The 19,697-nt window shown below is 31.3% G+C and overlaps 1 protein-coding gene across 20 annotated transcripts in view; it reads right to left on the reverse strand.

Moving 5' to 3' along the window:
• Window positions 1-19,697, reverse strand: part of LOC106868823 (dematin) — a 157,005-nt gene that overhangs the window by 27,876 nt on the left and 109,432 nt on the right. For 10 of the 20 annotated variants that reach the window (XM_089347304.1, XM_014914247.3, XM_089347300.1 and 7 more), the window contains 2 exons: window positions 1,476-1,626; window positions 304-351 (listed from right to left, as the gene is read on the reverse strand). In XM_089347304.1, the coding sequence (XP_089203430.1) occupies window positions 304-351; window positions 1,476-1,626 (199 nt within the window). Of the gene's footprint in view, window positions 1-285; window positions 352-1,475; window positions 1,627-19,697 lie in introns of all 20 variants that reach the window. The other 10 variants (XM_089347306.1, XM_089347305.1, XM_089347302.1 and 7 more) reach the window with 1 other exon arrangement.

Here is a 19,697-nt window from a genome sequence, read left to right on the forward strand (position 1 = left end):
ATCCCACAGACACTTGTACCCTTACATAATACTCAGGTAGATTAAGGATGACACTGGGTCATGGTACTTTGGTACTTTGAATTGTAGATATCATTTATCTGATAGGCTTCCACTAAGTTTCTGTCAACCCAATTTGACCTACACTACTTGGGCATCCCTACAGCTAAGGTGGAAGTTGCTTGTGAAACCACATTGTTGTGAAGCAAACTGTTTAACCATCAAGCCATATATAATTATTTACATCGTATATCATAAATACATACACACAAAGACATGCATATATACATAAGTTTTTAAACATACCTTGTTTATTTCGAAGGAAAGTTGGTTCTTTCGAATAGGAAAAATTATCTGGAATGAAAAGAAGAAAGAGATGAATAAACAAATTCCTAAACCTTTAATCAAATATAAGTCAGTAAAAAATAAAAGAAAAGGTAAGAAAATAAAATATTAAACATAAAATATGAGCAGTGGGATATGTCATCATTATAATATTTAAAATTGTTTTTAATTCACTACCAAAGAAAACAATTGGAATTTGCTTTTCAAAGGCAACAAATGTATTTAACTATGTAAACAATATTTTGTATCATATTTTGTTAATGATGAACTGCTACAGACCATAACTGATGTCAATAAATTCCTATTAGTTTAAGAACTGGCATCTAATTAGACCCAATTTATTATATGATCGCTTGACCCATAAGAAACAGCATCCGATTCACCTCAAATTACAACCACTGTCTTAAGAACACACCAGATAATATAATTTTAGACATACTATGTCTGGAAAATTAAAAAAAGCAGGATGTCCATGGCAGGAAAGCTTTTGATTATAGGTCAGCCCAGTCAAGGCTAAACAAAACTGACTTCATATAATACTACCTAGTACTAAATAACAATTAACCTTACATATTACTAATACACATATGCACACACACACGCAAACACACACACACACACACACACACAAAGCAGATGTCAGTTTGACTCTAATTGCAGCCACATGTATAAATTACTGGTAATTTGGATGCCACTGCAGATTTATGTTCTTTGCAGTGAAATGCCAGAATGGTTTCCCAAGAATTTCTTTAGGTGTTAGGTAAGTTTCAGCTTATATCTACAAGCTTTTAAAACACCAATCAGTCAACAATAAATTGCATCATTCATGTGACTTTTGTACATAATTCTATGTACTACACATGCACCTATGATGAGTTGTAGTGCACCTGAGCACTATACATAATAAATTCATTATTAAAATCCTCACTTGGTTGGACAAGGCTAAAAATAGCAAAGCAATTTTACCATAGACAGCAGAACACATGCAACAAAATGAAAACTATAATCTCTTTTGATTCAGTTAGATATAGATATACTAAGCAAGATTATACAATACTGGAAAATAATTCATCCCATTTATCTTGCACAGTTGATATAATAGAAAGTTAGTAATGGTTATATCAATCACATACCTGGTCTACAATAATGAGTAGATGATTTACTCATTTCTTTGGGGTTGATGCTGGCCCTTTTCATATAGCTGTTATAACCATCTTTCAAATAACTCGTGTTGTAAAATTTGCCATAGTTGACGTTAAAGGATCGTTCCAGCGAACTGGTATCCTAAAATTAAAAAGAGATAAAAATGAGACAACAATATTCTTTGAAATACAAGTGTCAGTTACAGCCTTTGAAAAGATTAAATTTATAAGTCCAATAAAACTAAAAATTATATAACACAATGAAACAATACACACATAATATAACATTTCAAATTAAGTAGCTTCCTTATATTTTATTCTTCATATATTGTTGATTAATTATTTCATGGGCCACAACCATCTTTGAGTCAATGTTTTCCAATAACATTAAATAGAATTGATATAAAACTTTCTCAATACAGAATGTAAGAAAGATTTTCCTGATAGACAAATGCATAGTTATGAAGACTGAGGCAAAACAAACTCAATGCCTCATCCAAAGAGACAATAAACCGTCCCCAAGTAGATGAACTTGTGACCCATGTATTTGTACTATAATGTAGGATCAATTCAGATTTTATATTTAGTTAGTATTTTTATAAAACAGAAGATCCTTACTAGGAAGAATTTTTTCAGTTGTCAAGTTAAGTAAACTATTAACTGCAGGGTTAATTTAAAGTTGATTAAATATTTCTGAAGTCTGTTGTATGTAGAAAAGTCAGCAGAATGTAACAATAGTTCAACAACTGCATTTGCCTCAATGCTAGCATTCCTTATTCCATGTTAAAGCCGTTTACCCATTTATCAGTTGTAATAAAACAAATATATGATCAAAGGCACTCTGGTTGTGATTATCAAGGACTACAGTATCCAAAGCATCCTTCCTTTCTTATGATATCTGGCTGCTATTTCTAGTAAGTCAGTTGATTATAGAAATTCTCTTGTTTGGTTTGTCTTCATTTTCATTTCAGTCTCTGACCAAACATGGGTTATCATTCACCACCCAGAGACAATCCTTGTACAAAGTGGCTCTGCCTATGTTAGAGGTATCCCAAGTAGATATTGGCAAGTCTAACTTAACTTACAACAGGAGAGCAATTAAGTAGGAAGCTCCTCTCATTGGCAACAAAGTAAAACATATTATCGACAATGAACATAACCAAGCACTCAGAAGAAGCAAAAGAAGAAACACCTTTTAACATTTGTTTTTAAAACTCTATTTCAATGAAGAATTAGTCAATATTTTGTCACGTGTTGGACCAAATCCTCAGTGATCCCTAGCTTCCTTCAATCTTCTCATTCCATTCCAAGCTTATTTTTGCTCTGGTGATTGATTTATTCATCCTATCTGTCCTTCCGTTCTAATCATATATGAATGAGATAGACAGATATATCTGTCTCAGCCATCACTCTCACAAGCAACACTTGATGTAGCTAATTCACAGCTGTCTATAAGTTCATCATATCATTCCTTAAATTCTCATTACACAACTAATTAATCAAATTCCTCTCATTTCTTTCCACATGCTGCAAACAAATTTCACTATCATAAATAATTCATCTACCATTCTCATCCCCCCTCCTCTCTCTCTCATACAGACACCCACACACAATATTAAACTAATCATCATCTCCATCAGAGGAAGAGGCTGTATTTGACACAAATATTTTCATATGAAATAAAAATTAAGAAAAATCAAGTTTCATCAAAATAACAGACATTATTCAAAAGAAAATTACAAATGAATCACAAAATAAATACATTGTCATTTACATTTTATAATATATTTATTTTACATTGTCATTGTTAAGCTTGATATAAATGTTATTCTCAATTACTGTGAAAGTGAGAAGGATAATCTGATATGACGATCATAAATGGTATACTCTTTCTCCATTGATGCTTTTGTCAGATTTTTCAAAGAGATTTTGAAACTGATAAATGCCATGTAAATAACAAAAATTACTGAATGTAATATAATGACAAATATATTTCATTAATGCAATTTTATTATCAGTTCTGCATTCTGTATATATGTGGCAAAATATAACACCATAGAACACACACACACACACACACACACGCACATACAGACACTTTAATATAATAAAATCTAGATAAAATAGATACAAGTTTAATAATTTAATTAACTTCACATGTTTTTCCTCCAATAATCATTTTGTTAAATTTCAATTTCCATAAGATTTTATTACATCCATTAAAGTCTATAATGTATTGAAGTTTACTCTTCACACACACACACACATGCATGTATGAATTGTACACACACACACACACACAAGAAAAAAAATGATTGCAAATGGTTCTTATATCATTTCAATTAACTTCATTTATTTAAATACTACTACATGTCACACTTAAATTACTCAGTCTCTTTTCTCAAAGCAGGAAAGAAACCCTGTACCCTAATATAGATAAGAGCATGGCTACTTTCCAGAGCCCTAGGCTGGCAGTTGAGGATGGATTTTGCAAAACAAATTGGGGACTCTGATCACATCATACAGGCAACACTTTGTCCAGACAGGAACATTTTCGCAGATTCCATCAAGCAGGTGATCATGTGAGAAGCACTCATGGAGGAAGATTATGAGAAAAAACTTCCCAGATACCAAAACCTGGTGGAGCAGTGCAAAAGCAAAGGCTGTTGGACTCACTGTGAGTGAACTGAAGAGGGGCTGCTGGGGGATTTGAGAGACACTCACTCTGAAAAGTTTTGACAAGGTTCTTCAGTAAATGGAGAAGACATATATTCCTGTATTGAAGCTGCAGAGAAAGCTATAATGTGGGTCTGGATAAAGAATGCAGGCTCATGGGTGGTGGTTAGTAGATGCAATCAACCCCAGTTAGCACAAAACATATATATATATATATATATATATATATATATATATATATATATATATATATATATATATATATATATATATAATGCTAAACTGAAGTTGTCATTTCAAAGAATGTTTTAAAACAATGGAAGTTTTATTGGAGAGGGGACTCAAATTTAGAGTAAACCTTATTGTAAAGGCCCAGACATCATATATATTTTAGGTTTGGCAAATATGTATGCCTCACCATCATGGCTGGCAATGTTAATGGACACGTCAGGCAACACCAGAGGGCTTCTTAGGTGTATATGGAGGCTATGGCTTTGGCATATGGAATGAGTCAGGATCATGGCCCCTGAAATACAGTGATACAAATGGTCTTGCCATTTGCAAGACTAACTCCAAGAAACCAGCTAGCTGATCACATACATACCTACTGAGAGAACACAGATGTCTGCTAGATTTTATATTCATTAAGAAAAATGGTGGAGAGATTGTTGTAAATATTGTGAATGCTAAGTCTATCGCTAGTGAAAATATAACTTAACCTACATAAACTAGTGGTTAGTGTCTTCAGAATTAGAGCTCAATGGACCCAGAGAGAGAAGCCTATTTTAAGAAGAAGGACATGGAAGTTGAAAGTGCTAAGAACCAGCAGTAGGTTTTGAGATGTATTAATTGACACATTTGACAGAAAATTATATCATAAAGAACAGTTGAGAGTTTCTACAGGCCGACCTACTGAGGGTGATGAACCAAATCTGTGGCTGGAGCAAGACTACTGCCAGAAAGAAGATGACATGATGGTGGCTCTATCAACAGTTCTGTTGATAGAGCCATAAAGGCTAAGAGACAAGTTTAAAAAAACTGGAAGAGGGAAGCAAAGAATAAAGTTAAGTCACAAAAGGTAAGTTAGATATTACTTATACTTAACAAGGGAAGAAATCAGGAGTAAGAAATTTACCAATGTCTCTGAAATGGAAGGATTAGAGGTGTGAAATATTCTGTATTGCAAAACAGTGTACAAGAGAAAATGAAGACATCATTGGAGTAAAGTGTATATGGAATTATAAAAGCACTCTTGTGCTTATAGACATTTAAAAGAATCATGGAAATGCTATTATAAGAGGTTGTTGAACATGGAGAATGCATGAGCGAAAGAGAGATTACTCAAAGTAAATCAAACAGAGAGAAAATCATTCGAGTTGACAACAGTATGGTGTATAGATTGATTAAGGATATGAAGGCAAAGGAGACACCTGATCCATCAGGAATCACAGCTCAAATGTTTAAAATGTTTGGTAGAGTAGGTAGTACAGGAGGATGTCATAACCAATGACTAGAAGAGTAGCAGTATCATTTACTGCTACAAATGCAGGAAAGAGACATAAATACAAAAGTATTAAACTATTAGATTAGATTATGAAAGATAAAGAAGAAATTTTAGCACAATTAATTAGGATATGAATAAATTGAGAAGAATGCAGTTTGGTTTTGTGCCAGGAAGAGATACCACTGATGCCATCTTCTGAGTGAGACAACTGAAGAAGTAAAACTAGCCAGGAGTAAACTCCTACAACTATCATTTATTGACCTAGAGAAGGCTTTCTATAGGGTTCCATGATCTATGATCTGGTGGTCACTTAGAAAGTTTAAAACAGACAAATGGTTTGTGAGAGCTGTATAAGCCATGTACAGAGGTGCACTCAGTAAGGTGTTAGTAATGAGAATAGATGAATTGAGAGAGAGAGAGAGAGAGAGAGAGAGAGAGAGAGAAAGAGAGAGAGAGAGAGAGAGAGAGAGAGAGAGAGAAAGAGAGAGAGAGAGAGAGAGAGAAGAGAGAGAGAGAGAGAGAGAGAGAGAGAAAGAGAGAGAGAGAGAGAGAGAGAGAGAGAGAGTGGTGTGTGTGCGTGTGTGTTGGGTACATCAGGCTCAGTCCTCAGAACCCTTCCTTTTAGTCTTCCATGTCATAACAGAGGTATTTAAGACCGGTTGCTAATGGAAACACCTCCTTGAATATGATCTTATTCTTATAACTAAAATGTACAGCATAAAAAAAGAAATCCCAAGTTGTAACCAATGTGAGAGATCTAGAGTAACTTGGACATGTCATTAATTAGAGCATAAATGATGACAAAAAAGACTCATGACAAACCATCTGACTGATTAATTAATTAGTTTAATAATAATAATAATAATAATAATAATAATAATAATAATAATGATAATGATAATGATAATAATAATAATAATAATAATAATAATAATAATAATAATAATAATAATAATAATAATAATAATAATAATAATAATAATAATAATAATAATAATAATAATAATAATAATAATAATAATAATAATAATAATAATAATAATAATAATAATAATAATAATAATAATAATAATAATAATAATAATAATAATAATAATAATAATAATAATAATAATAATAATAATAATAATAATAATAATAATAATAATAATAATAATAATAATAATAATAATAATAATAATAATAATAATAATAATAATAATAATAATAATAATAATAATAATAATAATAATAATAATAATAATAATAATAATAATAATAATAATAATAATAATATCATCAGGCACTGGCTCTCATGGCTTCTGATCTTAGCTAGTGGAAGTGTTATGTTATCATGTACATATTTTGTCTTGGTATAAAAGATAGGCTACAACAAATATTCTGCTCCATACCACAGATTTGCTTGTCAGTTGCTTGGCCTTAACCAGTTGAACATGTCCCTTAGTTGCTGACAATATGTGCATCTCTGATCACAAGCAGAAGTATTGGGGGAGCATCATAGCCATGTGTTGAGAGGAATTCTTTGGGGTTTGAATAATTCACCTCAGGAAATATGGGTGTTTCATTCATCATCCTTAAACAAACTTTATTCAGGGACCTTTTGAGTGGGATGGGCTACTCGACCCGAAGAAAATTTGAACAGGGCCCCACCTGCAAGGTCATGCACTGTTTACCTTAATATGAGATCACTATGTTGCACACATATGGCTGTGATGCATGTGCCTGGTGTACCTTTATCAGTCAGGCAGTCATGATGGGTATATTGGGCTTCGTATATTTGTACCCACGTCACTTTGATGGCATGCACTGCTCTCTCACTCAATAATAATAGCAATAATAATAATAATGTGAAGTAACAAGGACATATCATTAATAAGAGTATAAATGGTGACAAAAAGACTCTTGACTAACCAAATGACAGGCCCTCCCAAGTACAACACACACACTCACACATAATCTAAACATGCATACATGTGTATGTGGCAATTGTATATGGTTAGTACAAACATTGAAGAAAGTACTCTGTTTTTGAAGAGTAGCACATATACACATTATAATTTCAGAAATTCAGCTTTATATATGGAGAACACTAAAGTAGTTGTAGGAACAGCCATCAGGAGAAAAAAAATGTTCCTAAACTTGGCAAATTCCTGCAATCCCAAACCATCAAGGTGTGTCTCAAAAGGTTGCAAATGTATATAGCATCAAGTATGATCAGGTATGCTTTTACAAAAATATATAGAATACATCAACTTATTTAAGTTAGAGTGGTGTCATCAAATATGCAAAATAGTCACAAATTAGCATACAATTTTTAACCATGAAGCTTCTTTATTTCAGTTTCAGGCGTGGGTGTTTATGTGAAAGTCGTGACATTAGCATTATTATTTATTTAGCATATGCTGTCTTCAGACTATGTTTGGGAACCATTTACATGATGCACAGTTATGTTTATATTTAAAATTTAGACATTAATACATACACCCACATACATATGCATATTTATATATTCACATATACATTTGTCTACACACACACAAGCATGCATGCGTGCGCATACACACACATTATTTAATGATTCTCTTTGGGTTAGTTTGCCAGATTTCTATCAGTGATTGATGAGATTGTCATAATAAATTACATTTGTTTCCTAATTTGACCTCAACAGAGCAAGAGAGAGACATAATGAGTACAAGATACACAAACATAAGACTAATAGCAATGTGACTATGCATAAAAATCTATAGCCATGCAAACTTTTTAAATTCATACCAGATGGAAAAATTCATATGAAAACATATGATCATAGTGTGACCTAATTGCCTGAATAGATAATCATGAATTTAGAGGGTTTTCACTAAAATAATATCTTTTCTGAGTCATGAAGACACATAGGGCATGTACTTATCTTCAGTCTCTGTTAAGTGGATTTTTGTGACAAGTTTCTCCAATATATAGGACACTAATCTATTACAGGTAGCTTTTACCATAGAAACAACTGAACTTCTGTAAGCCAGTTAGCCATTTTGTAATTCAAAAATACTAACCTTTGCTTAATACTGAATTATAATAGTTGTGCTACACACTAAGAATGAACTAGACAGACATGTGAAATGTAATGGCTAGACACACACACACAACACTGCCACCAACCTCTTGCTTGGTCACTCAGTACATTACTAACTCTACAGGCTGCATTCACATAGCACAACTGTAATGTCGTTATTGCTGATCGAGCAGATCTAAGATCAACAGCATTCCAACTATGACCATCCTGTATTTATTTCAAGCATAGATCCAGGTCTATATTATCCAATGTATCCTTTTTTTAAGATGATAAGGTGTGATTTGAGGGAGATATGGCTGATATTTCTAGCAGGTCAAGCAGCCATTTAATGGCTCCTTCCTCCCTCACAGCCCCAATCTGCAACATTTCCTGAGAATAAATGTTTACTTAATAGCATAGGAGTGGCTGTGTAGTAAGTAGCTTGCTTATGAACCACATGGTTCCGGGTTCAGTCCCACTGCATGGCACCTTGGGCAAGTGTCTTCTACTATAGCCTCGGGCTGACCAAAGCTTTGTGAGTGGATTTGGTAGACAGAAACTGAAAGAAGCCCGTTGTATATATGTGTGTGTGTATATATATATATATATATATATATATATATATATATATGTGTGTGTGTGTGTGTATGTTTGTGTGTCTGTGTTTGTCCCCCCCCCCCCCAACATCGCTTGACAACCGATGCTGGTGTGTTTATGTCCCCCGTAACTTAGCAGTTCGGCAAAAGAAACTGATAGAATAAGTACTAGGTTTACAAAGAATAAATCCTGGGGTCGATTTGCTCGACTAAAGGTGGTGCTCCAGCATGGCCACAGTCAAATGACTGAAACAAGTAAAAGAGTAATGAAACATAAATATTCATGCAATAAAGAGCTTTTGATTTAAATATGATCAACTGTTAATGTAATGCAAGTCAACCCTTAGGAAATGACAGGGCCAATCTATCAGTCGAAAAGACGAATGTCAAAGAAGATTGTATTAATTCATTCCATTTCCTGCAAGAATATACATAGTTTGCAAGCCCTCTGTAGGGTTTGTGAAAAGGGCTCTGTCTTCTTGGCACTGACACTACAAATGAGGCTCTGTCTCCAAAGGGTCAAAGTCATAGACATATTGTTACTGAAAGGGTTAATCTATTTTACTTGCTTCTTGGTTCTAGGCAGTTGGCTGCAGCCATCATGGTACCATGATTTTTCTTTTAATTTGCTACTTAAAAAAATGTCACGATAGGTTTGAGTTTGTGTACAGATTTCAGGCTGTTAACAGTCTTTACTTGTTTAAGATGCCAGTTGATTAATTGCAAGTTTTCGCCTATGGAAGGATTCCCTCTCAGCAACGCAACCATTGTTTATAATGTTTCTTCTAATCAAAGCAGTTAAGTACAGTTCTCTATTTTTACCTATTTACTACCAAGTGGACTGAGCCAACAATTTATGTTCAGTATCTGTCTTTGCTGGGAATTCAGTGCAGTGTTGGTAGCGAGATGTTTATAGATGACTCATCAACTGACAAGTTGCTATCCTCTCATTTGGCCAAGCCTGATTTTCAGTGATAATGTCAATGAGCATTCATATATCTCAGATAAAAAGTACTGTTCTGAATAAAACTAATGACGTCTTGCCTAAACTTACATCAGAATAGAATTGCCTCAAGGTTTAAAAATTAATTTCTCAATTGTAATTATCTTAGGTCTATTACTAATGCTTGGAGTTAATCATTTAGATGTCAAAAATGGTGCCTATTACAGAATAGCACTTATAATTTTTATCAAATCTGATAAAAGAGGCAAGATATTGATCTTTAAATGTATTAATTTAGAAAATTAATAGCTTTTATTAAAATTTGAATCATTAGAGATTCAACTTGTTGGTTTCAATTTTTTTTATATGTTTAGCCAACAAAAGAAGCAGCAAATGAATATCTGTTGCTTAACAAAAGCAGCCTAAATAACAGACGTTTTTTTTAATGGTAAAAACTAGATAAAAATAAGAAAAAAAAACTACTGAAGGACTTTTAAGTTCCCATATTCCATAAAAAAAGAAAAGAAAATCAATACTAATAGAGATATGCAGCCATGCATATACTATTAAATAAAAGATGCAGAAAATATAATCAAATATAAAAGAACAATTCAGTTAAACTAGGGAAGATTAGTTTACACTGATAAATCTGAAGTTTTTCAATATTTTTACAATAAGAAGGAACAATAAATGCATTAAGCTGTTAGAATTTTCCAGAAAAGCTATTAGATCTCAACATATCAGTATGGAAATTAAATTGAAAGTAAAAGAATAAAAGTATAAGAAAAAAAATTAAATTAAATAAAATAAGAATATATGATATAATATAAAAATAATTCCAAACAAATTATGTTCTTTGATTTCAGGAGTAGTTTTCAATGAATTTATGTTTAGAATGCAATAATCTTAGCAGATTGGATTCGTTCTTACTTCCCTCTCCCTACCATATTATATGGGAAGGGAAGAATGTTCAAAATTGCAATAGTAACAAATACTTTAGACAATAAAAAGAATTATTTTAAAGTTTCATAATTGAATGACAAATCTACCATTTTCTAACTAGAAAAATGGCAGACTATAAGAACAATTTCTTTGAATAGAATTCTTTTATTTCTTCTGTTTTTTTGTCTTTAATTTATTTTAAAGAAAAGAGAATAATGATTCCATTAATGTCAGTATCTACTAATATACTGATTTTGAAGGGAGGGAAAATAACGCTAACTTCCATACCTCACTACAGAACAGTATTATTTATCAAACTAGTTACCAGAGACTTCAACAATCCAGTCTCAGACTTTTCCAACAACTTTATAATAGAGATAATTCTAAAATACATCTGACAAACATTTCCAAAATCCACTTCTGAATAGTGTTCATTAAAAAAGTCTTTAAAAAGATCAATATAATTAATGATTAAAAACAGCACAAACAAACTATCAATTGTCCTCTCAGCAAGTAGTGAATAAGTAAGAAAAGAGAAGTTTAACTAATGAACTACTATTCTTAACCTAAATCATAACAGTCACCAACAAACAGCAAGAAGCAAATATGAGTAATTCAGCATGATTTAGTCCATGCCACTTCACTTAAGAAATTAAAAGCTAAGACATTAATAACCAAGTACTAGAGTGGCAAAACTGGATACTTCTATGAATCAGACAAAATTCTTAATTTATGCCATTCCGCAAGTAATTTCCATATTTGGATAACCTTTCTTTTTAAATGCAATTCATAACTTCAATAATTTTCAGCCATCTTTGCTGTAAAATAGAAAGTCTAATAACATAGAGCTCGCGAAGTTTATGTATTACTTCTTTTATAAATATTTACTAATAACAGTAGACAAACTGAAGAAAATGTTGACTTAAACTGATACTGGGATGACACACACAAATGAAACAGTGGATTAACTCTTCATAACATGAATAATCCACTATTAATTAATTGCAAAAATTTTAATGTAATTGATATTAGATAATATGAGCAATAACTAAGAATAGAAGAACAAGTTTATGACCTAATTTGAGAAGAGAAAATGATAGGCAGACTGTTGTGTAATCTATAATGAGTTGTCATATAAATAATAGAAACATGGTTTGTTGTTCAAGTGATATCAGTGAATATATTGGTCTCTGTCTGCTTCCAAATTGTGTTTATAATTTTTTTTATTCTTTTACTGGATTGAGACATTGCCTTCAAGAGTTTTTGTCAGTTATATCAACCTAGTACTTGGTTAGGTACCATTTTAATGATTTCATAAGAGATGAGAAGAGAAATTACCTTTGACATAAGGAAGGCAATAACTTAATTCAAACAAATATCACAAGGTTTTAACTGCTAACCGACCTGATTTTTCTTCACTTACCAGCCCCCTCCCATACATAGTCTCCTATATGTTTTTTTTAAAAATTAAAGTACAAGATGTTTTCCCAAGATTCTGTATAGTGAACTTCTTAACCACACAACCATATCTACAGCCCCTATAATGTTTAGTATCATGAAGAATATGGCTTCAGTAGATTTACAACTTTTCTGAATAAAAAAAGAACAATTTTCAAAGTATGGACAAACAAGTAAAGGATAAGCAGTTTAATAAGTGGAAAATATTTTAAATAGGACTTAAGGATCACATTGTTTATAATGGCTTTGTTATATTTATAGTGTTCTAAACAAGTGTTCTACTATATTATTAATATATATACATACTCAGTACGTAAGATGTTGTTTCCATCTTGGATCAATTTTTTGGTGTGCCACTTAAATAATGCTAGGGATTTTCAATACACAATTAAAAACACATATCTGAAGTTATGAACTCAATTACTTTCAACGGGATTTTCATAATTTACAGGTCTCTGAAAATGTATGCCAAGTATACCTAATTCCTAATGCATTCTTGCCCCAAAACACAATAAGCTTACTTGACCACTGCTTTATATAAGGAGCCAATAAGCAAGAATGATGAAAATCATAAAAGGAGTAAAAACTAATTACAAAGTAGGCACAATCATTATGATTAGAATCTAACCTTATGTTAAGGATTAAAACAATTGTTAGTTGTTTAGGGAGTTCGAAAGAAAATAACTCAGAAAATATCAAGTGATAGAACAAAGACAGTATTGAGAGAAAAGAAAACCTTCACTTGCTTATTTAACAAGTGTGGTTATGATTAAGAATAAGGTATGGAAAAATGAAATAGCTTAAAATAAAAACTTACTCATTTAAAAACATACAGGATCGGTAATATGTAAAGTAACTAGTTATAAAAAAAGAACTCATAACAAAAGAGAACTACTCACCTAATTTGTAGAATTATAGGAAACTGATAGTGATGGTATTGTAGAGAGGGTTTAAGCAAACATTGAACTAGCAAACAATCATTTAATGTTTTACAATAAAATGAACTTTGAAATATCAGCTAAATACATTTCCATATGCACCAATTCATAATTTCAAAAAAGCATGTGAATGACAATAACATTCAAAAATCTTTATAAACGAAATTAGAATATTAAATTTTAAAAAATACGCATATATCCAATATAAATATATTTTGTAAGCAATAAAGGCAATTCATGGTAAAAAGGCATAAAAATGAAACTAACAGCAAAAACCTACACCAGGGTATATCTACAAGAGGCACTAGTTACATACAATACTCAAAAAGGTAGAAAATACTAGACTGATAAAAGCCATTTTGAAGGGAAGAATTTGTGCAAGGTAGTGTGTGTTATGGATGTGCAAGGTATTCTGAGCAGAGAGGGCAGCATCTATAGCCTTTGCAGGCCATCCTAAACAGAATACTTTTTGTAAGATTATTGTGAGTGAGGATGAATTTGAATTGTAATAGCTGGAAGAAGTTACAAACAAGAAGGAAAAATCCAAAGAAATGTAGTAATGAGGGGAAGAACTGAGCTAAGTATCTCATACAGGATTTAAGAAGAGATTGTGCAGGTGTGAAAGGAAGAGGTGATTGTAATGAGTTGTTTTAAGGGAGATAATTGACAGAGTCAACAGATTCCTGTAGATCAGAGACAAGGATAGAATACAGTGCCTAAGGGTGCCAGTATTGCATGATTGTGAATGATTTTATTTTACATATAGAAATTGGACCATTTGTTAATTACTACTGAGTTAGTTACTTGAATTCAGCTCAAAAAAAAAAAATATCCAGTTGATATATACATGATTTCTGTTTGATTTTTTGAAAGCAACATGCAAGTTAAGAGTAATTTTAACTGCAACATTAACAAGAATTACAAACACATTAAATATAGTCAGACTTAAATAAAGTTACTACCAATAGCATCAATTATTCATTTAGTTTAAGTCACAATTAACTGAAACTATAGTCATAACTGTTTTCAAAATTTAAACACCTGGGTAATTAATCATAAACTCACCCATTCACATCAAAAAATGACATGAAAGTCTCTAATATGATCCCCAACAAGACAGAATCATGGTATATTTGGTTCATTGAATTACTTTCTGGTTATAGCTTTGTTCAAACATAGCTAACTGATGACATCCAACATTAAACAGGAGGTAGAATATTGATGTATACTATTTTATATCACACCACAAGCTCATAGTGGATCTATCTTTTTCACAAAAAAGGAGTTTGTACCACTAATCTGTCAGAAGTGTGCTTCAGAACATAAAAAGCTCTTAGCTTCTCTATAATCATACATTGTGGATTTCACTTGAACAAATTTAGTTATAACCTATGTAATGTTCTCTACGTGTTATGAAACATGCAAGCATAATTTCATTCAACACATATCATTATATTTGGTCATGCCTTGGTAATAACATGAAATTTTCTCAGACAGCAGTTCAAATGTTCTACATAAATTGGAGACAAGTAGTATTGCAGAAGATAGGTGATAAGGAAAAATCAATTGAGAAGTGGGCCACGTGAGATATAGCTCTCCATCAAGTGGGCTGCACTACTAAAAAAATTCAAGGTAATTTTTTTTTGTTAGGTGTGCTATTCAGAAAGTCCCACAGGCCACAGTTATTCTCATGACTGGTCTATTCTCAAAGTTTAAAGTATCTATAGCCAGAATGAAACGTTCTTACAGCTAAAGAAAGCCAGCTGGTCAAAATAAAGAACTGCTTCATAATCTTCTAGCATTCTACGTAAATGTAATCAATCACTTCACTTGCTTATGGTGTGTGTGTGAGTGCACGTGTGTGTGTAATCACTGGCATAACAAGGAGATATTGTTGGCACCTTCACCTTAAGAATAAGTATAACAGGTCAGAAGAAATGATTCACACCTCTCCCAGGAGCAACTGACTTCCCTCCCTGGGCCATTGATAGTATATTGATTGACTGAGCGGACAAATGACTGAGCAGGCAAGTCCTTCTTTCTTTAAGGTGCACAAACAGTAATATTAGAATCTTTAGCAGAATCATATTAAGTTACATTATTTCAGATAGTCAACTGAAAGCAAGGATTTGAATTAGTTGTGGAAATTTCTATGATGACTAATATCAAAAGTATCTTCTTATTATAGGTACTAACAAAAGGACAATGTTTTTCTTTTAAATCTACCATGCACTTTCTAATATCATTTTACATATGTGGTATATCAGATGACATTAACACAAATTGTATCTTTGAGACTAATAAGTTTTCTATATGTACACTTCTTTCTACATGTACATCTACCTAGGTAACACTTCAGATTCACATCATTTGTAAATCTAACTTTCCAGCTTGTCATTTTCCCTTCTATGTCTTTTATTGTTTCAATTCAAGCCTTCACTTTTAGTGATTCACAACCCAAAATCCAAATACCAGCTTAAAATAAGATATCGTGATTGTGAGGATTTCAGAAATTAAAAAGATTTGAATATCCAATGAACCTAAGATAAACAAAAAAATAGTTTAAAAAGAGGATACTAGTTTAATAAAATAACAAAGAGAAATGGGTACAAAGTGTTATCAGCAATTAAGGGAAAATTGAAAGTTGCAGCATTAGATACTATGAAGGACCTTCTATTGTTGACTTCTGTCTTGATGTCTTTTTTTAAGTAATAACAAAAAAATGGAAAGCTACAAAAACCTTCGAAGTACATGACTGATAGCATCATAGAAATAGAAATCTGGTGTCACAACAAATCTAATTACCCTTTTATTATCCTTAGACAAAAAAAAAAAAAAAAATGAACTAAATGAAAAGATAAATTCAAGCTATGGATTTATATTACAGTTAATAATAAAATGGAAAAAAATAGAATTATAGATAAGAAGGTTTCCCAAAGTAACTTCAGAGAAGGAATGATAAAGTTTGATTCATTCTATGGCTTTTTGACATTTTAATATAGAAATAATGATTGATTGGTAATATGGTAATAGATGAATTTCAGTTAGTAAATGGGATGAAATAGAAGAATTATTGGCTGTAATTGCTACAGTAATAGAAACAGAATAACCACAAAGTAAAGAAGTCTAGAGTTGCAATTCTGAAAATGATCTAACTAGTGCAGGGTACAAAATTTTATTGATATAGTAATTGCAAAACAAGAAGCTACAGTAATAATTAGTAAAAGAGAAATCTCTTTACTGTATAAAAATCTTCAAGACCCAGTATAGTATCAGATGTACCTCTTTATTTCAAGGTTCAATGCAAAGAAAAGAAAAAGTTCAGTACAAATCCCAATAGATATACTGAGAGAAGAACAAAGATAGATTCAATTTGTTGATCTTCAATCAAATTACATCAGATGTCGTTGATCTTCATTCAAATTACACCAGATGATAAACCAGCATGAATTAGTCTAGACAATAGCTGCATGAAGCAAGAATCAAGTCAGCTAAACTGATTTGTAGACAGGAATAAATCATGCCTACAATGATGTATTACTCATCTCTTATAAAGGAATTTTAGGTGATGAACAAGAGTTTTTTGGAAAACAAACCTGATTTCATTGATGAAACTGTGATAATGGAATGGTATAATGAGACTCATAATTAGGCTGGCCTAACATAAAAATAAATTGAAAGTTGGTGAAATCTAAATTTCATGGGGTTATCAAAAGTTCCGTTTTTCTTTTACTTTTTCTGGGTTTTTTCCTGATGGATTAATGAAAGGAACTGGAAATTAAAGGAATGACAGATATAAAGGACTAAATATCTATGGGAAGAGTAAACATTAGATAGAAACTACAGTAAGGGTGATATAAAGAATTCTTGATTAAATGCCATGATACTCAGATGTAGATGAGTGTTAATCAAAATGTAGGTGCTGAGCAGATAGATACCACCCACTTATTTATGTCAAATGAATCTTTTTCTTTCCTTTCTTAAATTTTTATAAACACAGGTAGGTACATAGTTTAATTAAATGTTTATTATAATCTCAATTTAAATCTCTTGTTAATCAAATTAATAGCTTTACAACAATTTGAAATAATGACGTAAACATATTCTCAACACATGTAGACACTAACATAACAGTTTGTTTCTAAAACAACACTTTTAAATTTACTAAATATTTTCAAAATTTTTAGATTTATAAATTACAAGATTTGAATATAATAAAAATATCAAAGCTTGTGTGTTGCAGCAACTATTTAAAAGAGTGTTGTATTAAGTTTTGAATAAATAAATAACTCAAGTCACTAATTACCAAGTTTCAAAGTTGAATTTTAAAATTAGGGTTTTTAATATTTATTCAGATTTATTTACAAATTTAATCAATATACATGACTTAATGAAATTCAGTAAAATACTAAATGAAAATATATAGAAGATAATATATAAATCAATAACATTTAATTGAAAATAGATATTTTTAGTAAATCTTTAAGGAGTCTCAAACAATGAACTCATTAAAAGTTGTCATAAATGTTTCTATGAAGTTTAATGTTATTAATGAAGAGTTTACAGGATTGATAGCCTAATATTTAAATCAGTTTATACTACACTTCAAAAGAAAGGAATCTATAAATGTTAGTAACAGAATATAGGGTAGTAGAATTTATTTATCTTGCAACATTTATTTTAAAGTTATAATGTTTTATAGAATATAACAATAAATTATTAGCTAACATTATTTAAACAGATGTAAACATAATTTGCCTATTTTCAATCCTGCATTGGAATTTCATCAGTGACTGAATATCCTCCTTAACTGTCCACTTTTTACAAACCCACTATTACTAAGGGGATCTTAAATTAGACAGACTAATTTGCATATGTAACAGATTCTTGGTAGTTAGTTTAATTAATAGATTACTAGTGTGTTAACAGTATTTTGTTTTGATGCCATACAGTACTACAGAATATATCTATAAATTGTAACCAACACTATGTGTGTAGATAGATATAAAAACACTTTCTTTATACATAATATTTTCATGTACAGAAGTAAGCCCTTAGTGGGTTTATAAAGCAGTGATTCTGTCTGACAGTACTTAATTGCTGATCAAATCCCAAAACAAGATTGACTGGTCCCTCTTTTACTGTCCATGAAAATATTGTGTATAAATACAGTGTTTCCAACTATCAATACATATAACATCAGTTAAAAGTTTAAAGTTATATTCTATAGTCATGACAACTTGAAGAAGAAGATACTCTATATTATAGTATAGCATTGAAACAAAACACTGTCAAACACTAATAAATTATCTTAAATTACAAATTGCACAAAGTATACTCCTAAATAGCTGGCTGTTCTAGGATAAAGTGTGCAAAGAGGAAGAGAATAAAACTGGCACAAAGTACAGGTGTTTGGTGTGTTGGTGCAGTATAAGTGGTTGTAATATTACAGGTGCATAACAATATTATCAAGGGTGGTTTGATAAAAGTGAAATTCTTTCAACAAAGCATAGAAAGACACAAGTTGTTTTGACAGATTGAAAAAAAGAGGAGAGGTTTTATAGATACCAAACATTTAAAATTAGTTCTAGCTTTGGTATCATACTTTTGCAAGATTTATTACAATCATATATTTATTTCATAATTTTTCTATGAAAATATTCTATTGTAAACTTTCTGTAGAATATAATTTTCCAATGAGAGCTGTGTCTTTCATTTGAATGAAATGTAGAGTACAACTGAATGTTATATGGAACATCCTGTAGACATGGAATAGCAGAAATACTTCCAGATACGAATATATCATCTTCTGAGTAATCTAATAAGAAAACGTTAACACTAAGAAAGTAAACAAATTGGCTGGAGTGGAATATCAAGTGACACTAAAACTACACAAAGTACTATAAAGTGTTATAATTGTTTTGAGACAATATTCATTAAAGCCATCTTAAAATTAAGTTTTTCCCTTAGTAACTGTGTCAACAGAATGATTAAATTGATACACTGTTCAAAAGAAGTTTCATGGCATTCAGGTAATACAGTAAACTCCTTTAATCCTTGAAGCTTCTTTCACTAAGTCATTTTGATTTTCATAAGGGTCAGAGGAACTA

The sequence above is a fragment of the Octopus bimaculoides genome, chromosome 2, assembly GCF_046866305.1.
Source record: "Octopus bimaculoides isolate indiv1 chromosome 2, ASM4686630v1, whole genome shotgun sequence".
NCBI classification, from domain to species: Eukaryota; Metazoa; Mollusca; class Cephalopoda; order Octopoda; family Octopodidae; genus Octopus; species Octopus bimaculoides.